The sequence below is a fragment of the Leptonotus elevatus genome, chromosome 10 (genome assembly GCF_054856555.1).
Source record: "Leptonotus elevatus isolate MCC_2025b chromosome 10, RoL_Lele_1.0, whole genome shotgun sequence".
Classification (NCBI taxonomy): Eukaryota; Metazoa; Chordata; class Actinopteri; order Syngnathiformes; family Syngnathidae; genus Leptonotus; species Leptonotus elevatus.
In genome coordinates this window covers 23,714,977-23,735,893 of record NC_141248.1, presented here as the reverse complement: position 1 = coordinate 23,735,893, position 20,917 = coordinate 23,714,977, and the positions used below count along the sequence as shown (strand labels likewise).

The following is a 20,917-nucleotide window of genomic DNA, read 5'->3' as shown; positions in this document are numbered from 1 at the left end:
GAGACACACGTTTTGTGTTTCTACGGATTGATTGTTTTTATTCAATTTATTTTTATTCAGTTTAATATTTGGCATACATATTTGTTGTTTAAGTTGATATTCTCCCATCCTAGAATTTTTAGCCAAAGCTAGTTCATTTTAGCAACATGAAATTTGGTAAACATCTTTAAAAGATCCACAAAAAAAAGTCTCAAGAAGCCATGCCTGAAAAAAACGTATTTGACCGTTTTGCTAAGAAGCGGCCATTTTAGGGTTATGTTGGCCGAAGGTCCTTCAAGAACAAACTGCTTCTTACAATTAAAAAATAAATAAAAATCAGCCCCTGAAGCCAACCACTTAGCAACATGAAATTTTGTCGGCAGGTCTATCATGATTAGCACCACAAAAAAAAACAGGTCTCAAGAAGCCATGCTTAAAAATACACGGGAAGTCAGCCATTTTGCCATGAAGCGGCCATTTTAGGGTTACGTTGGCTTAAAGTCCTTTGAGGACAAACTGCTTCTCACAATTTTTTTTTTATTCCGCCCTCAAAGTCACTTAGCAGCATGAAATTTAGTTGGCAGGTCTATCATGATTAGCCCCACCCAAAAAGTTTTAAAGAGCCATGCTTGAAAAAAATACAGGAATTCGGCAGTTTTGCTTTGAAGCGGCCATATTAGGGTTAAGGTCCTTTAAGGACAAACTACTTCCCAGGAATTTTTTTTTTAAAACTCAGCCCCAAAGCTAGTTCCACTTAGCAACAACAAATTTGGTACACATGCTGTGTAACAGCCTGAAGAACCATGTCCGAAAATTCACAGCAAGTCTGCCATTTTTTTTTTTTGGTTGAAGCAGCCATTTTAGGGACATTAAATACAAACTTGTCCTCTGGATTTTTTTTTTTTAGGGAAATTCTGCCCTCAGAACTTGTTACGTTTAGCAAAATGAAATGTAGTAGGTATTGTCTATCCTGAAATGACCCACAAAAAAAGTCTCACCGACCCAACAAAAGCTTCATTTTGTTGAAGGGCTCGTATGCTAACGAACTCCTACTAATTCTATCTGCATTATTCCTAATGAAGAACACGTCAATCCCAAAAGAGGACGTTTGACTTGTGAGTGCAACAAGATGGTGTATTATGAAGTCATTAACACTCGGCCCCCCCCCCCCCCCCCACAACAGCCAGCCACCCTGCTCGGAGAAATGTCACGTACGCTATGTGACGTGGCTCCAGGTTTGGTACCACGCGGCGCCACTAGAGCGTGAGCGGGTGCTCGTCGGCCTTATCTTGTTCAGGGACGCTCGTCTGCTTGTCACTGTCGACGACAAGAAGAGAAAGTGCGCACGCGCTCGGTGAGGCTTGGCGTATACTTTTGTGGTTTCAATTTTGTGGCCCCCCCCCAAGCCACATTCCTGGGGTCCAGGGACCCCAGTTTGAGAAGCACTGCTTTATTTATTTAACAGGACTTGCGCTTACCTGTCTTGACTCTCTGCTGCTGTTATTGTGCTATCGTCGTAAATCTTCAACATGGTTTCGGTGCGGTCGTCACGGCACTCTTTGGTCTCCTCGAGCCTACCAAATATTTTTGGGGACATCAAAGCCATTGAGGAAGAGAAAGCGTATCAAATTGCATACAAATTATTAAATACATGTAATAACTGATAACAATAATAAACTTTTCTCGACTGTGGCGGGGTGGTCACTATTTTTTAACAAGTTAAAAAATAAAATATATATATTTTTTTTAAACAAGTGGACGGTATGTGCTGCTTTTTCTTTTATTGCTCAGTTCCTTAGACCCTAATATTTATTTATTTATTTTTGTTGAATTACAGTTATAATTCTTTAATAAAAAATATACAAGTTTCCTCCTGTAAACATCATTTAGCATATAATTTAAACATGTATTTAAGGCAACTTGTAAAATGTTTGAAGTCCTCTTGTTTATGTTTAACACATTTAAAACATCATAAATCAAGCTGTTTCTACTAAGTACTGTCTCAAATGTTCTCCGATGTCGATACTGTAAATATATCGGATCGTATGCCGAGAAACGTTTCTTGAGGAGTAATATGACGGCGCTAACGCTAAATTGAACAGAACACTCGGCATGTTTGCATTACATGCACCTAAAAAAATACAATATATCATTAAAAATATCATTTTTGAACACCTTAACCGTTTGTGTGCGCGTGTATTAGCATGATGCTAACACTTTTAATTCTTAACTCTTTTATTGCCAAACGTTATCCAAATCGAATATTGTGTGCTATGACTACATAAACATGGCGGATACCATATGAAAGATTGAATTCCATTCTTTCATTAGGAAAAAAAAAAGTTTCTACATTTTTGCACTCTTTAGTAATCACCATTTGAAAATAGGTCATTTGAGTGACATCGAGCCAAAATGAAAAAAAATAAGGAGAAAACAATTTTTTTGTGAAAATATACATTTTCTGCTCAACAGTAACTTTGACACTCATATTTTTTGTTTCGTGACGTTCTGTGAATTAGATTTAATGTGACAAACGCTTTATTTCCTAAGATCCGCCATGTTTTCATGTAATTTAATACTACCGGGAGCCCATTGAAAATAGATACAACTCTGCCATCTGCTGGCCATGGTTAGTAGGTATTTTGGGATTTTTCCAACCCCATTGGCATAGCAGTGCTTTACAAGACGTTGCACCGCCTATTGAAAGAAACACACGTAGTTAACGTCAATTTACATTATTGGCGGTATAAAGTGGGCGTGTTCTTAACGTCAATTTTTGGCGGTAAAAGAGTTTTAAATAAGATGAAGAGAAAGCCAGGGAAGGAAATCAATTCATGCTTAACGAAGTCAATCATTTCAGTTACATGGATGAAAGGAAAATGTAAAAAAAGGGGCGGAGCATTCAGTATATGGAGGGACCCGTACCCCCCCCCCCCCCCCCAAAAAAAAAACCCAAATACAATACACCACCTGGGTTCCAGTCTCTCTTTGACCTTGGCGATTGACAGGATGTAGGGGCTGATCTGCCTGGCGATGGTGGTCAGGTAGGAGTTCTCCTGCTTCAGCTGCATCAGGTCGTGAAGCTGGGCTGCGAGGGGCCAAACGTAACCAATCAAGCGGTGCGCACACATAACGATTATCGGGACTCTGTTTCCGATCAAAGTCAGATGTCTCGGAAAGATTCTCCCCAGCTGAGGTTGTGGCCTGCGTTTACATCGCTTTCTGAGCCAAGTCAAATAAAGATTACGGTTCACCAACATACAAATCATCTTTGCCCAATGGAGTGAAAAGAAAACGAATTTCCTAACAGGAAAAAAAAGAACATTTGAACGGACAATTGAATAACAATCATCGACGAACCTTCATAAATCTCCTGCTCATTGGTGACCCTCTGAAAGGTCTCGTCCCAGATCTGCAAAAGGAAAACCGTGAGGGTCATTTTGACGAGCATCTCAATGTGAGAAGATGGAAAAACATGACCACCTCTTCAAACATGGCCCTCATGGTCTCCACTGTGGTGTACTTTGACGCGATCTGGCTGTCGATGTGCAGCGAGCGGTCCAAGATCTCGCCCATTTGGTCCGTGTTGATGATGGAGTGGTGCTTGGTCAGGTCTCGGTGCAGCTCCTGGACCTGGTCCTTCAGGCTCTGAATCTCGGTCTGAAGGGTCTGCGGGCAGATGCAGAATTGTTAGAATATCATTTAAAAAAAGAAGTGAAATTGTTTTCATGTTTTAATTTGATTGTTTATAATACTTTTTTTTTAATATACATTTACCAATTATCCAATGAAATACAATTTAATATTTTTTAAAATAATAAAATAATAATTGTTTTATTTTTCATAATTGATTTTATTATAATAAACTCTTTTGAAGTAAATTATGTGTATACATAAATTATTTATTGTATTATTTACACTGAATAAATTCATCAATTATGTGACATAAATGAAAAAAATTAGGTGTGTCAAAATGAGTGCATTAATTTTGAGTTAATTTAAAGTTCCTTTAACGCCACTATTTTTTTTAACCCGCAATTAATGACCGCCCCTTACTAGGAAAGCATGTACTGTGTCGCAACGCAGCAGACACGTTCCCTTGAAAATTTAGCAGCATCCTAATCAATTTCACAATAATGCATATATTTGTGGAGAGATTCAAGTTGCATTTGACCATTTTTTAAATGTGCATAATTTCACAAGTTACTTCATGTTAAAGATGAGCTCTTAATATGAAAAGAAAAATGCACTGAGCTGTCACCAACGTCTTAAAGATGCAATTATGCCATCTAGTGGCAGAAAAATGACCTCTACACAAATCAACATAACACATTATTATTATTTTACATTACAGTACATCTTTTTTATTTTAACTAAATTTAATGAATTATTATGAAATTACTGTATCAATGACTAAACGATGCAGCCATATTTCTATGAGTTTAACATTTTTTTGCCCACTTTCATGCTAACAAGAGTATGAAAACGTAGGAAAAATATGTTTAATTGTAAATTTAGAACAGACATAAAATTTGCGATGAATCGTGAGTTAACTATTGAAGTCATGCGATTAATTACGATTTAAAAAAATGAATCGCCTGACATCCCTAGAAAAAATACATTAACTCATTCACTGCCATTGACGGCTATAAATGTCAAAAATTCCTTTTAACTGTTTCTATTAGTTTAACATTTTTTCCACTTTTATTATCAAGAGTATGAAAACCTAGATTTTTTTACTGTACATTTAGAACAGATATGAAATTTGCGATTAATCGCGAGTTAACTCTCGAAGTCATGCGATAAATTACGATTTTAAAAAATTCATCGCCTGACATCCCTAGAAAAAATACATTAACTCATTCACTGCCATTGACGGCTATAAATGTCAAAAATTCCTTTTAACTGTTTCTATTAGTTTAACATTTTTTTCCACTTTTGTTATCAAGAGTATGAAAACCTAGATTTTTTTATTGTACATTTAGAACAGACATGAAATTTGCGATTAATCGCGAGTTAACTCTCGAAGTCATGCGATAAATTACGATTTAAAAAAAATCATCGCCTGACATCCCTAGAAAAAATACATTAACTTATTCACTGCCATTGACGGCTATAAACGTCAAAAATTCCTTTTAACTGTTTCTATTAGTTTAACATTTTTTTCCACTTTTGTTATCAAGAGTATGAAAACCTAGATTTTTTTAAATTGTACATTTAGAACAGATACAATTTGTGATTAATTGTGAGTTAACTAGTGAAGTCATGCGATTAATTAAAATTTAAAAAATTTAATCGCCTCTTGCCCCTAATTTTTAATAATCTTTTTTTTTTTTTTTTATGAATTTATGGCAGTGAATGAGTTAACCTCAAAAAATTGATGTCAGTAAAGCTTTTTCTTTGGCTTTTCGTGAATGTTTGTCTTCTCTCTCTCTCTCTCTCTCTCTCTCTCTCTCTCTCTCTCTCTCTCTCTCTCTCTCTCTCTCTCTCTCTCTCTCTCTCTCTCTCTCTCTCTCTCTCTCTCTTTCCTCATTACCACACGAGGAGTTTTCCTAAATGTTCTCCTCATTTCACCCGTAGGACAGGACAGTTTGTCGCACCCACCCTGTAGGAGTTCTCGTAGTTGTTACAGTGCTTGGTGAAGGGCGTCTCGCGCCCCTCGGCCAGGAGGACCTTGGTGCAGATGTTGCGATGGGACGTGGGCCTGCGGCCGAATACGGAGCCGTGCGGCATCTCACTGAGGGACAGGGAGCGGCAAGACACGGAGAGAGGCGACTGCAGCCTGAGGTGAAGGTGGGGGAAAACATCCATCACTGCCGCTTTCCTTTCATTCTCACGCTCGGCCATTTTACAGCAACACAACACACAGCGCGCGCGTCACGAGATCCAATACGATCCAAAAATCAGGCTTCGTGTCTACAATTTTAGGACTTGGGACTTGTTTCTGCTGCCTCTAATCAAAAACGTTTTTCAAGCGGTAGTCAGCCAACCACCAGGGGGCGAACACATGCGGTGACTTGGCGGAATGGTGAGAACGAACACCGACGAATCGGAGATGAGGAGCTGGCGCCTCGAAAGGGATCAACATGTTATTATCTGTATTAAACCCCCTCCAAAAATTTGGGATTATTCCACAAGTCACTCGAACTTGACGGATTTACACAAGATTTGCTTTCTTACAAACTTTAATAAAGTAGTAATCATTCTAGATGGATATATTTATTAACTCTATGGATTGTTAGTCATTAACAAGTATGTAGTATAATAACTACGCTTATAAACTGAACTGCTTGATAATCAGTCGATTTTTGGTAAACCGCTATTTTGAGTTATTTAAAAAAAAAAAAAACGTACAATAAAAACACATCGTATTGAATAAGAGAGGCGAAGCGAGGTGACTGTGGCAAGATGGCCGCCCCGTGCGGACGTTCAAATCCTCTGTCCAGCAGTGCAGACGAAAAGTTAGTTTCATTCATTTTCTATATTTCAACTATGAATTTGGGGGGAAAAAGTGGGTGGGGCTTAAAATCTCAGCACAACCTTTTTACCTTTTTTTTTTTTTTTATATATCTTTTGTTGAATCAGTGTGATGTGCTTAGTGACAATATGTTAGCATATGCCATGTGGTTATATTTCTTACTCCTTTTCAGTCTTGTTACTCAAAAGATGAGTTTCAAGTACAATAAAACAATGACATAAAAAATAAAGTTGCGTGAAACAACATTTTGAGGAGTTCAAAATACTCGAATTGAAAATGACAAATGTTTCTTTGAGTGCTTTCTTGGTCTCTTTTGACAAAAGAAAGGAAAAAAAAAGCAAAAATAAATCAGTCGCCGTCATGAATTGCATCCAATTGTCATCAAGTAGAATGCTACTCACTCTCAACAAGCGATCGCGACCGCATCCGAAACTCGAGAGCGCCACATGACAAACATGCAGAGCGGCGGCAGCGGAATAACTCACGCCGATTTATTCGATCCGTCCGTCACGGATGCTTGAAGACGAAAGGCTGCAATGACGAAAACGGAGCCGGACTCCCGCACGCACCTGCGCGCATCTGCCACCCGCCGCAAGATGGGCCGTCCGCGCCGCTTTGAATAAATACTTTGCCCGCCCAGTGACATCAAGCGGCCCTGGAACAAAGCCGCCGCGACGTGCCAACTCGCAGATTAATTCCGGAGGGTTCTGTGAAGTTATGATAAAAATAGTGCCGGCCGATCCCCGGGCCTCTTTCCGTGTCGAGTGGTGAACAGTGTGATGGAATTACAAGCAGGGAAGGACACAACGTTGCACGAAGACTTCATTGTTTTTTTTGTGTGTGTGAGTGTTAACTAATATTTGGGATTCTGTATTTCAAAGCACTTTGGGACTTTTTATCAACAAAGTACAAATGCTTACTGTACTTATTTGAGTATTTATTTTTCTAATGATTTTTTTTTTTTGAAAACATATACTTCTACGTACGAAGGCCTTTTCACACTGCACTTAGCAACACACAGTCAACACGGTGACATCGCGACGGAGTGATTTCAGAGTGCAGAGAGCAATTGACCAAACCTGAGATGGTGTAAAAAGATCAATTTTGCCGCAAACAGCATTCAAGTTCTTCCCACGTCCAGCGTGATGGTGATTGTGACAGCGCCTGTCATCGCTCCGCCCCCACCCACTGCAAACCATTTGAGGATTTTCAAAGTGCCAAATGCCCGATCCCGTCTCGTCGGCTTTTCCCGGACGCCACGGTGTGATACGCGGAAACGAGAATGTCGGAAATGATCTCACCTCGTGGCGACGCTGGAAGAGCCGGCGACCGAAGGGGCGCAGCGCTGGCCAATCACAAGCAGGGACTCCAGACAGCGGGCAAACTCGCTGCGGTAGTCAGTATTGATCTGGCAGCAGGGTGGAAGGAAACTGGTAAATAAATACCATATATATATATATATATATATATATATATATATATATAAACATATATATATATATATAAACATATATATATATATATAAACATATATATATATATATATATATATATATATATATATATATTAGGGGTGTGAATTGCCAAGTACCGATTCAATTCGTATCACGATTCATAGGTCACGATTCGATTCGATACCGATTAATCCCGATACAAATCTATAAATTGATTATTGCGATTTTTTTTTTTTTTTACTCAAATTTAGAAAATACTAATCGGTAAATGTACACTGTTAGATTTGTATGAAAATGTCCTTATGTATCTGAAAATTCAGGCTTATAACTGAGCCACTGCCTTTAACAAACAGGTTGCAGTCTGTTTGAACAGGCACTGAAAGAAAATATTATGTTTTAATGTTCCATTAATATAACATTCTTCCATGCTTAAAGTGTGAATCCTAACCCTAAGTCAGTAAGTATTTCCATAAAAAAATGATGTTTAAAAATCGATATTGAATCGATTCGAGAATTGCGTGCTGTAATATCGCGATATATTGCCGAATCGATTTTTTCTAACACCCCAAATATATAAATAAATATATATATATATATATATATATACTGTATCTATCTATCTCTTCAAATCAAGATTTCTAGCCAGCGCTGATGTACTTTGCACTGACTTTGCTGCTCTGCACTGGTCTGAGGCGATGTGGAAGCTTGACGATGCGCTTCAGTCGCTCCATCAGTTGCTGCGGAAGCAAAAAATAAATAAATAAAAAACATCTTCATCCAGATGGACTCGTTCCATTCGAAGGCAGCCGTCAGTACACGGCCAGAATATCGCTGCAATCTATTGACGTTTCTTTCTTGGGTGTTGCCACGCTCAAGTGGAATGCACTCACGTAACCCATGTCCAGAAACTCAAACATGTTGGCTGAGCTGAGGAAGGCTGAGCAGGTGACCAGGTGAACCTGCAAACACAAATGACGAGGTTCAAGCCAGGAGGCGGGGTTCAAATTGGCGTTGCAAGAAAGGATTATGGTTTCAAATGAGTGAGTTAAGATCTCACACAAATGTTCGGGTTCCAAGATACGATTTCAAACTCGGGTTAAGGGTTTCAGACCATGGTCAGGGGTTCAAGTTGAGGTTTCAAATCAGGGTTGTAAAGTGGAATAGGGCTTCAAATGAGTGCGAGAAATTCAAATGAGGGCTTGAAGGCAAGATGATGCGTATCGTTGGACGACCTGGAGTGTTGGCAGCAGTGATGAGAGGTGCGAGAGTTGCTCCTTGAGCGCTTTCTCCTTCTCCTCGTGTTGGCTGCGCACACACACACACACGCACACACACACTCCATCATTGTGAAACATTTCGTACGGGGATTTTCATACAGTGGATCGTTTAGTGATGAGGGAGTCGGGCGTTGAGAATCCTGCACTCACTCGCGACTCCCTAATCGTTGACTCTAAGGCTGAAACAATGAATCGAACACTGCCTAATTCTGATAGCGGATGGCGGCCTATAGCGTAGGGAGTGATTCTCAACATGGACCGTATTTCCACGAGCTAATCTGTCAGCACTTTGCTGTAACAGCACTTAGGCCGGGACACACACATTCCGACTCAAATAGCCTGGACGGGCCTTCCAGGAAAGCGGCCGTTGGTTGGGCTGACCCGCTTCCAGGCAGCGGCAACAAACATTCGCACAGGATCGTTTTTCTCGCAATCCCTAAACAGTCAATCAAAGAGAATAACAACATTGATCGGTCATTAGTGACTAATGGCGGCAACGGCTTTGGTGGCATGAAATCAAATGTTAATTATTTATTCATATTCTGTTGAAAGGAGACACAAAAGCAGTGCACCATCCGTTCAAATACGTGTCGGCATTTATATACAGTTTTAAACCACTTCCCTCAAAGCTTCTTTGTTTTTTGGGGGGAATTTGAAGAATTTTGCACATTTTTCAAAACAATTTTACACTTTGTCATTTTAACACACTGTGTGTGGAAAATTAAATTAATTTTGTAAATAATTTTTAAGTGGGGGTAATACTGAGAAATGATTGGATATCGTTTCTGTCCAAATGTTATCAATATGATATTTTTTCACAAATTGATACTATGGGCTAAATTAGTAAGATATATTTGTACCAGTTGTGTTTAACTTTTATATGCAATACGTTTTAATTGAATTATTATTTCACTACAGTTTTTAATTTTCCTGTATTTAAGTGCAGTGTTTATGTTGCATTGGCTGATTTTATTTACATTTTTAAGAATAAAACCTCTGTCTCATTTTACTACAACACTTTGAATGTTGATCATGATGATGGTGCTTGGAGTCAGTTGTACCTCTGTGCAGTCTTCAGTAGAATTTTCTTCCTCTCGGCCAGTTTTTCCTTTAAAGAGAAAAAAAAAATGTATTGCTCGCAAGGCTTCATAAATTCTCACAAATGTGAAAAGTTATTCAGCTAAATGTTTCTGTTGTTTCACATTTGGATCAACAGTGACCTCCAGTGGCCACACAGTGCTATTGCTGTGGATTTTTATTTTATGCCTGAATTGAAATGACATGCATTGTATTTCCTATATTACTAAACGGGCCATTAACTACGTTGCAGTGAGTTGCATTTGTAGTTCAGTCATGACCACTACATTTTAGCATTTAGCTTTAGCATATGCGTGAAAATAAAAGCATTTGGGTTGAATTTGAGATCAACTCGAATACCTGCAGGCTGTTGAAGAGGGAGCAGATGGCGCTCTCCTCCTCCTCCACATTCAGACACACTTCTCCAATCATGGACCTCAGCAGGAAGATGGCCTCTCGGGTGGACGTCTGCAGCTCCTTCACCACCTGCGTTTTGGTGGAGACGCTATATGAGACAATGCTTTTCTGCATATTAGACACAACCTACAAATTCACAGAAAATTATATTTTGTATTTTTTTTTTTTTACAGATGCCTCTTTCCCTCCTTGTAATCTTTGTCAAGATTTTTTTGGGTAACAAAATCATGTAAAAATTGTGTGACTAAAAAATATAATCTGTAAATAAAAATTGATGACGTCCATTGCTGTTAAGATCTTGATTGATAGTATCGGGAGTTGAATCTGTATTTATTATTTTTCCACTGAAGATTGTGTACAGATTGCGAGTACTTTTGCCGTGTCTCTTACCAGCACGGCCTGGTCCAACATCTCGCACCCTTGCATGTAGGCCGTCTCAATGTCAATGCAGTGAGTTCGACTCTCCCTGCAGAGCGAACGCACGCGCGCAAGTGAAGATGATGTCACAATGAGGACGCTGTTGCGTCGTCAAATAGGTTTTGTGTCACTCACACTTGCATATCTCTGAAGCACTTGATGCAAAGCATGGACTTGTTCTCGGTGGAGAAGAGGATGTAGGGCTCCTCGTGCAGAACTGACCACACACAGACACCGTGAAACATGCAAAACTGAATCCAATATACTGGAAAACAACATAGACTCAGCTGTGAAATGTTTTGCAATTTGAAGAAATTGTGTGATACAATGACTTGTTATTTTTATAAATAGCCCATATCTTGTAACATTTAACTTTAAAAAAAAAAAAAAAAAAAAAAGGGGGAACTAAAGAGTAGAGTAACGTTTTTTTAATTTCAGGAAAAAAAAGGACCATTTTTTCCCCATTAAATTTCAGTCTTGTAATGTTCAACTTTTGTGTTGTGGGCAGAGGTGGCAAATCCAAGTCCAGAAAGTAAAAACCCTGCCACAGTTTGGCTTTAGCCCCAAGTGCTAGCTAGCTAGGTGCTTGTTTACCTGCTAGGGAGCTAGCCAGAGCCTATATATAAAAAAAAGAAGTTTGGCCTGTGATTGGTCAACTGCTGGTCACATGACATATGGACGACATCTTGTTATCCTGGTGAAACAGAGTTGGCTAAACTCTCTCTTTATATAAGGCTCTGGAGCCTGCTACCTGCTAGGGCGCTAGTTAGCCTGCCACAGTTTAGTTTTAATTCTTCATAGCCTGCCACAGTTTGGCTTTAGCCCCAGGTGCTAGCTAGCTAGCTAGCTCCCCGGGTGCTTGTTTACCTGCTCGGGAGCTAGCTAGCTAGCTAGCACGAGGGGCTAAAGCCAAACTGTGGCAGGTTTTTTTACTTTCTGGACCTGGATTTGTCATCTCTGGTTGTGGGTGACTAAAAATGCAAATGGCGCCCAGAGCGGACTTTGAAAACCACAACACCGAAATGTATGCAATTATATGGATTAAATATAACAATTTAGGTTGTAAATTGAAGTCAGTGCTATGGATAGTGTTCAGGCCAGCAGAGAAGGCCTCACTGACCCTTAACCTCCCATGACTGCCAGATTGAAAGATCGACTACACTCACTACACTTCCTGTGCTTGGCTTTGCTGCGCTTGGACAACGAGACGATGTCGTGGTGGGCGAACATTCGAGCCTTGTGCGTGAGCTCCCTGCAGACGCAGCACAGCGGCTGGTTACACGTGTTGCAGTAGAACATCACACCGATGTCCTGAAAACAAAAAGAAACGTTTGAAAGAAACAACACATGCCAATAGCTGACTCATCGATATTGAACCTTTTTATTGCTCTCCTGGTCACAGTTGGCGCACTGCACAATTTCCTCAGCATCCGCGTTGTTGTCCACCAGAAACTTTAGCAGACGGTCCTCTGGTGGGAGGCCGTTGTTCCCCTTTATGATGGACGGGTAGCTGCAAGAAGCAAGAAAATATCAACTGTGTACAACTTCAAGTAAGAAAGCCATCCATCCAATTCACGTCAGTTTCATACACATGTATACTACTGAGTATAAAAAGTATACACACCCCTGGTCAAATGTCAGGTTTTGTGAAATAAAAGGGTTTTACCACTATTAATGTGATTGATTTTTAAACATCAAAAGCAATATCCTTAACGTTTTGTGCTAACTTTGCTTGCTATTTGGAACTGTTCATAATTCCATTCCATCTCGACTAAGGCCCAAATTCCAGCTGAAGACAAATAAGCAGCAGCAAAAATAAATAAAAAGATCCAGCGAATTCTACAAACATAATACATAAATTACTAATTAAAATAAACAAAATAAATGGAAGCAATAATACATGCGAAATAAATGACATATTTTTCCCCAAATGAAACAAACAAGAAGAGCGCTTTATTACCATAGTCTGCAAAGTATATATTTGCTCTTGATAATGAAAAACATAGTGAGAGTCGAAATGTGAGGGTAATTGTAAAAATGGCAACAAAAAATACACTTAGGTTGAAGGTTCATAAACTTACCATTAATAATCACTAAAGTAGAGGAAACGCAAAAGTCCGTTGCAGTACCCTAGAAAAATCTGTAGGAGGAAGCAGAGACGTTATCGCCGCCCGACGCCGAAGAAGAAAATGCGGAAAAAGCTGTGTAGACGTCACAGCTAGCATGTGCTGACTGTGTGCTGTCTCGAAACTTCTCCCCGGTGACCGCCGAACGGCATTTAAACCATTTAAGCCAGAAAGAAACATTATTATCGAGAGGACGAGATGTCTGTCATCGCCCAGGAGCACGTTCGAGGGGGGAGCGTCTTTAAAGACCTGAGCGCCGACGACGAAGAATGGCAGCCCACCGAGATCGAGAGCTTGTGCATGAACTGCTACCAGAACGGTATGACACGTTTGCTCATCACCAAAATCCCATTCTTCAAAGAAATCATCGTCAGCTCGTTCAGTTGCGACAATTGCAACTGGTCCAACACGGAGATCCAGTCCGCGGGCCGCATTCAGGAGCAGGGTGTATGCTACACGCTCAAAGTCACAAGTAAACACGATTTGAACCGCGAGGTGGTCAAAATGGACAGCGCGACTACCAGGATACCCGAGCTGGATTTTGAGATCCCTCCGTTTACACAGAAAGGCGCCTTGTCCACTGTGGAGGGTATACTGGACCGAGCCGTGGCCGGACTGGAACAAGACCAAGCAGCCAGGCAGGAGGCAGACCCAGAGGTGGCCGGCAAAATCCACACCTTCCTCCAGAAGCTGAAGAAGTTAAAAGACGTGGAGGAGGCGTTCACTCTGGTGATCGAGGATCCGTCTGGCAACAGTTTTGTGGAGAACCCGTCTGCCCCGCTGAAGGACGAAGCCCTGACGGTGTCGTGGTTCCGGCGAAGTGTGCAGCAGGAGAAGCAACTGGGCTTGCGGGCTGACGACGAGCCGGACGACGAGCCTCCGCCTGGTAACGACCTGGACAGCATGCGGGGCGAGGTGCTGGTCTTCAACACCAACTGCCCCGAGTGCAACGCGCCGGCCTCCACCAACATGAAGCTGGTGCAGATCCCCCACTTCAAGGAAGCCATCATCATGGCCACCAACTGCGACGTCTGCAGCCACCGCACCAACGAGGTCAAGTCGGGCGGCGCCACCGAGGAGAAGGGCACCAAGATCACGCTGCGCATCACCGCCGCGTCCGACATGACGCGGGACCTGCTCAAGTCGGAGACCTGCTCCGTCCTCATCCCCGAGCTGGACTTCGAGCTGGGCATGGCGGCGCTGTGTGGCAAGTTCACCACCGTGGAGGGCCTCCTGACGGACGTCAAGGACTTGGTGGTGGCCAAAAACCCCTTCGTGTGCGGCGACAGCGGCGACTCGACCCGCGCGCAGAAGCTGAAGGAGTTCGGCGACAAGATCGACAGCATCATCGCCGGCCGGATGAAGGCCCACCTGGTCCTGGACGACCCGACCGGCAACAGCTACCTGGAGAACGTGCACGCGCCCGAGTCCGACCCGGAGATGACGGTGGAGGCGTACGAGCGCACGTTTGAGCAGAACGAAGAGCTCGGGTTGAACGACATGAAGACGGAAGGCTACCAGGAGGACGACTGAAGAAAAGAAGCGTATCCAGAAAAAACAAAACAAAAAAATAAGATTGACCTCCATTTTCTCATTCTCGTTTTATCGGATCGCGTGTTTGAGTTGAGCACTTCATTTTAATCATGACAACAGGACAATCTAAGTTATATTGAAGCCTATTTGAGCATTTATTTGATTTCAACTCACAAATAGGATATCAAGTAAAAATTCATCGGAGCTTTCCATAATCAAAATTCATTGGATAGCAAGAAATACTTTTGGTTACGGCACCGCAATATCTCTAGAGGGCGCTCCAGGATTTCGTCTAGTATTAGATTTGCCTGCATGTCAGCATCATTTAACAGAGCAGCAGTCAGAATTAAAAACGACATTTATTCAACAACGCAATTACTGCTCACATTATTGTTCCTTGTTTTATTTGGACAATGCCCCGCTGATGATATTTGGGGACCTTATACATTTGTTGTCGATTTAAAATGAATGTATCTATCATATGTTAAAAAGAAAATGTGTTTGACCTGGAAGTTCAAAAACTATTCAGAAATAAAGGTGTAATGATATCAACAATTGGTTATGGATCATGTCTGTATATCAACCCAAAGTGATTATTGTACAGTCATACATTAACATTTCATTGACAAAATATTCATTATGGTTGTACTTTGCAGGAGTGCACGATTAATACAAATCTACAATAAATATATTTTGATGAATCCTTCTCAACTGTCAGTTGAAACTGGGCATTATTATTTTTGTATGGGCTGAAAGAAAAGCATATTTTCATGCAAAAAGTCCTTAAAAATTAGGTTTAAAAACCATCTATTGTTTGACACACTTAAAGTGACCATTGAGGAGGATTATTTTTTATTTTTGACCAGATTAAACAATATTTCACTATCTGTGTTCCTATAATGGAAATTGCATTAGCATAATTGATAACTTTTTTTCCTAGGGTAAAAAAAAAAAGTTAAATTGCCTCAATTCAAGATTTGCAGATTGCAATGACATGGATGACTGAAAATCTAATGGCATAAAGAAATTTGAGGGGGGGGGGGTAATATCAGATTGTATTGGTACAATATTTTAAATTGATATTTTGGCAGGCTGGCAGTAAATTAAAAATGACGTTGCCAATTCTATTAGGCTAATTTTATAATGCACACATTAAAAATATTTAAAAAAAACTACCATTTAAAATGAATATTTTGGCAATATTAATGTATATTTTCCTTGATTTAAAACAATTATAAGCAGTATTTTGGTATCAAAAACACAACATAAAACATATTTAATGCATGTATCATAATTGGCTATTTCTAATATTTTGACATTCTCAGTACTTGAATAAAAATCAAAAGTGATCGTTATTACTTTGGATCTCAAGTGTACTTAATGAAGTGTCTTGTAATGTTGTGAATAATGCTTTGAATACATCTCGTCACCTGAAACCATTGTCTCTACCGGCAAATTCATCATCATGATCAAGACTCGGCCCCCGCACGGCGTGACCCCGCGACTGCTGGTTAAAATTAGCACCACCAGGCCTGAAGGTCGCTGTAAGGTCGCTGCGTCGCTCCTTGATCGTAACGAAACGGGTTGGGATCATGTGACCGCGTTTGATTTGCTGTAAGCTGCTGACTATGTTGCCAAATGCCACTACGCTTTGTTTGCTGTGTGACCCCGGCAGGGCTAAATCCGAGACTGGGAAGACCCCCCCCCCCGACCGACCGACACCTCGAGCCCGGCAGCTGCTCCGGCCGCTCAGTTACGACCGACCGAGGCAAACGGGCAAAACACGGAGCCGACGCTTGCCAAAAGCAGCAGGATTGTCCACCAATTGTCCAAAAGCACCACAACCCACGCGTGGTGCCGAATAGGGCAGAGGTCGGTTTCGCGCTTGGCTCGGATTGCATCGTTTGTTGTCAAATGTCATCACGGGTACAAACACCGCAAGTCAACAATCAGCTCATGACCTTTTACCTCTGGCTGTTAACACTTGATTTGTGAGACGTAAAGCTGGAATCCTCCATGTTACTGTTTGCTTTTAATGTACACATACTTGAAGTATGTTTTAGTTTTGACCCAGGTCAAGACTATTGTCAGAATAATTGACTATTTAAAAAAAAAATCTGGGTTTGATTTTTATAGTTATATATGCAATTATAAATATAGCGTAGTTCAGTATGACTGTAAAACACAATACAGGTTGTACTGTGATGGCTTGGCTGGAAGTCGCTTCTACCTTGAAAGGTCATTTTTGTTGTGAACGCTTGTGACGGAGACTCTTCACCCTTTGCTTTATCATTTATATATACGCATGAAATTATAAATATCATCAAATATGATTGTAAACTAGAGCTGTCAAAATAATTGCATATTTTAATCAGATTAATCACATCTTAGAATTTTTGATTAATCATGATTAATCACTTAATAAACTCATTTGCTCCCCAAAATACGTTCTATTTTAAATATTACCACGCTCCAAAAGACGTATTTGTAATTTTTTTATGCTCGAGCATACAGAAGGCTTTGATGCACTCAGAACTGAAGAGAATGCTTGAAGCAATGGTAGTTATTACAAAAACTGCCAGCAGATGGCAGCAGAGTATAAGAGATCAACCAGGGCCATGTTGCAAAAAGTAATAAATAATAAGTAATAATGATGAAACTTGGCTATATTCTAATGCTAATTGCTGCAAAATGGAAAAGGGTAGAAAAATATAAAAAAATCCTGATGAAAGAAGAGACTAATCTTTCTTTTGGTAGGTTCCATGTTTTTATAGCAATAGAATACAATATTCTGTGGGCCTTGCAAAATCAGTCAAAATCCAGTAAAACGTCTGGGAGCAAAGGGGGTTGCTTCAGTGAAAATGGCTGCAAGTCAATGAGTTAAAAACGCTTTTTAGCAACATTGTTTTGCCCGCCAAATTGAAAGAGCACCTGTTATGTGTTAATTATTTTTGAAATTTTATATTATGAGGACGTCTTCAACATTTCTTGATCCACTGCACACGCTCATCCTCTTTTTTTCCCTAATCAGTTAATTACTTGCATAATTTAAAATGGGAACAAAAATGGCCCCGGTAGTTTGACATGAACAAATATTCTGAATGTCATACACAAACATTTATTAAATGCTTTCCTCTAATGCGTGTCGGTATGTTTATTGCTCAGACACAACCTGTGCTACCTTCAACGTCACCATCCGCTGTCAAGCTAAAGGCTAATATGATCAAAATGAATAGTGCGATTAATCTGCCCTAATTCATGATTAATACGATCATTTTTTTGTGATTAATTAGTTAACGCTTTAACTTTGACAGCCCTATTACATGGCATTTTTGATTGACAATCTGCAGTGCCGACAGCCCATGGGCAAAATTAATTTTGTGGAATAAAACCTTTATTTAATCCTTTTATTATTATTATTATTAAACGTTGCTTTGAACTCCCGAGTTATTCTTCCATCTCTTACCCGCAGAGGGGGCAGCTGAGGCGGCTGTCGTTGGTCCGGCCCAGCAAGCAGCGAGCGCAGAAGATGTGGTAGCAGTCCAGCAGACACGGCGACTGGTACTGCTCGTGGCACAGGTGGCACACCAGGGGGTGCACGTTGGCGCAGTCCACATTGCACAGGTTGTCCAAATTGCTGAGGATTCCTCCGGCCATCTGCGATGTTTGGACACACAATGAGTGAGGGACGTTTCCCTTCTCCTCATGTGTTTTCAGTGCTTTGATGCATGTTCAAATCAAATCAATTCTAGTTTTTATTTCACTCTTTAAAAAAAAAAGAGAAAATAAATGAAAAAAGAATATAAAATAAATTTTAAAAAATTGTGTTTTTGGAGCCTACCCACACATCAAATGTTGATTGAACCAACAAAGTATATCTTTCGCTATCTGCTAATTTCTGAAAACGAGCCGGTTAATTTACATAATCACAGCCCACACATCAAATGTGCCCGCCCAAGACCTGGAGCTCACCTGGGCGAAAATCCAGCGCTAGTTCTCATCAACATTTTTGAAACACTGTCATGTCAAAGCCAAAAGGTAAGCAGAGCTGCAGTGAGAAAGCATGTCGATTTTAAATAATCTTCAGACCAATGAAGTGAAATTTGATCATTTCCCGATGATCTCTCAAGGCTTTTTACTAGTGTACAAAGTGTCTGTAGTTAACTGGCGACCAATCCAGGGTGTGGTCTGCCCTTTGCCCAAAGTTTGCTTGGATAGGCACTGCCACTTGCCACCTTGAATATGATAAACACTATTGAAAATGAATGAAGCGTACTGTATGAAGTGCTGCCTCCATGAGTGAAAATGCTCTTACTCCGGGCTTTGCTTTCACAAGGAGGAGCTGCTCGCCTCGTCGCAACACCCTAGCTCTGCCACTGGTTGTCACAGTACACAAAAAACAACAACAACAAATACTAGCCATTGATCTGAGTCTCTGCGACACGGTGTGCAGTCACTCAGAACCACAAATATGCGGTGCTTCACTGCACTGTATGTAGGCTATGTGCCCAGCAATTGCCTGGCGACCAGTCCAGGGTGTCCCCTGCCTCTCACCCAAAATCAGCTGGCATTCACCTTACTCGTGACCTAAGTGAGGTAATGCGCTTTAAAAAAAAAAAATCGCACTGGGAGGAAACTGTAACATGTTTCATACGGTCACAGCTAGTTTGTTGCTAGGTTGTAGTGGGAATCAAATAACTCCCACAGAGATTAAAATAAACTACAGGAGCTGTGCACTTACCTTGAAATGTTATCGGCACCCACAGCGCGAGAAGATCCACAGACAACACCAAAAGAGACTCCCTCCGACTAAACAAAGCCAGAGTGTCCAGTGAGAGAGAGAAAAAAAATCAGCCGCTCGCTGTCTTACCTTTCAGCGGCGCTATCAGGCTGCCCCCCAGCAGGAATGACAACAATGCTTCAATAGTAGGCCCCCGGGCCGCCTCTGCCAAGCAGCTGACGGCACACACCTCATGCCACCACCTCTCACTGATCCCCCCCACCACCAAAGTGCAACAGCGACATGCAGTTGTCCAAGTGATGACGACTCACGCCCGAGTGTGCTGATGAAGGCGTGGAAATGATGATACCTCAAGAACAAACCCGATGGAACCTCCAATCGCTTTCTTTTGGTAGAAAAACAAAATAAGCAGAGAGCCCTTGCATATTGAAGAGTCAGTATTTGTGAATTTGCTTGTAGACAGATTTTTGGGGGGGAGCCTATCCTCCGTTATTCACTGAAAAACTCACCTATTTCCTCTTTTTGTACTCAAAGCCATATCTAATAGGAAAAAAAAAGTAATTTGGTGGCGTCTTAGGCCTAGGCGTGTTTGCTATTCGTGGGGCGACAATGTTAATTAAATACAACATGAACTTTGTTAGAGTTGACAATATTTGTATTCTACTCTTTGCGTGTTCAATTAACTGAATGGTGAGATTCTGGTGAAGAAGTCCCTTTGCAAAGGTATCATTAAAACAGAAGCTTCTGGTCACACAAATGAATGACACTCAAACCGTGTTCTGTTCAGATTGTGTGTCCTCTCTACTCCGGCCCATCATTATTTATTGAAAAGTGGGTGAATACGAAAAGTCTCCTCCCTCAGCAAGTTCCCAGGAATGCAAATCAGATTAGAGAAAAACAATACATCAGCCTGTGCCTCCCCTCTTCCGACCGGCTGAGACCGGTACTAGACTAAACTCCCTTTAAGATAGCAAATGGAAAAAACCCGTTGCCCTTCTTCTGAGAGTGAGACAGATAAGAATACAATTCTATTCATTGAGCCATACTGCTATAACTAAATCCAAAACGGCTAAAATATAAATTGAAACTGAAAAACAATGTTAATAACTCATCATTGTACAATAAAATAAAACGGAATAGTGGTTAGCACGTCCGTGTTTTGAGGTTCAGAGTTGGAATATTTGCTCCAGGCTTCCTTTGTGTGTTTTGTTGTTAAGTAGCCAGAGAAAGCCTACGTAAGAACTTGTGTGGATTTTCTCTGAATATTCTGGCTTCCTCCCATATTACCAAAACATGCACGTTAGGCTCAATATAGATCTCTTTAGCGCGTTAGCGTATTAGCTAGTTTGTGCGTGATAGATTCATGACATTTGGGGTTTATTATCCAAGTATAGTTATCAGAGCATACACTATTATTG

The 20,917-nt window shown here is 40.8% G+C and overlaps 2 protein-coding genes across 3 annotated transcripts; one reads left to right on the top strand and one right to left on the bottom strand.

Moving 5' to 3' along the window:
- Window positions 1-1,155: 1,155 nt before the first annotated feature.
- Window positions 1,156-19,729, bottom strand: rnf207a (ring finger protein 207a). 2 transcript variants are annotated; one of them, XM_086087522.1, is made up of 19 exons: window positions 19,629-19,729; window positions 19,500-19,567; window positions 18,225-18,415; window positions 12,477-12,609; window positions 12,266-12,410; window positions 11,235-11,316; window positions 11,073-11,148; window positions 10,626-10,751; window positions 10,250-10,296; window positions 9,144-9,216; window positions 8,802-8,870; window positions 8,580-8,648; window positions 7,759-7,865; window positions 5,584-5,761; window positions 3,463-3,648; window positions 3,340-3,391; window positions 2,950-3,067; window positions 1,458-1,553; window positions 1,156-1,296 (listed from the first exon to the last, which is right to left on the bottom strand). In XM_086087522.1, the coding sequence occupies exons 3-19, from the start codon at window positions 18,413-18,415 to the stop codon at window positions 1,236-1,238; spliced, it is 1,809 nt and encodes a 602-aa protein (XP_085943648.1). In that variant the 5' UTR covers window positions 19,500-19,567; window positions 19,629-19,729; the 3' UTR covers window positions 1,156-1,235. The 2 variants fall into 2 exon arrangements, with proteins under 2 accessions (XP_085943648.1, XP_085943647.1); XM_086087521.1 differs by having other exon boundaries at window positions 19,500-19,642.
- zpr1 (ZPR1 zinc finger) lies at window positions 13,296-15,313 on the top strand. The gene has a single exon (XM_086085974.1). It carries the CDS (start codon window positions 13,424-13,426, stop codon window positions 14,756-14,758), a length of 1,335 nt encoding a protein of 444 aa, XP_085942100.1. The 5' UTR covers window positions 13,296-13,423; the 3' UTR covers window positions 14,759-15,313.
- Window positions 19,730-20,917: the final 1,188 nt, after the last annotated feature.

Excerpts from the sequence above, each read along its gene's own strand:
- rnf207a (XM_086087522.1), bottom strand. The coding sequence starts at position 18,415 with ATGGCCGGAGGAATCCTCAGCAATTTGGACAACCTGTGCAATGTGGAC. Across the intron at positions 12,610-18,224 it reads CTCAGCTGCCCCCTCTGCGG|CTACCCGTCCATCATAAAGG; the intron begins GTAAGAGATGGA and ends TGCTTCTTGCAG. Across the intron at positions 11,149-11,234 it reads TGCTTCAGAGATATGCAAGT|GGAGAGTCGAACTCACTGCA; the intron begins GTGAGTGACACA and ends TTCGCTCTGCAG.
- zpr1 (XM_086085974.1), top strand. The coding sequence starts at position 13,424 with ATGTCTGTCATCGCCCAGGAGCACGTTCGAGGGGGGAGCGTCTTTAAA.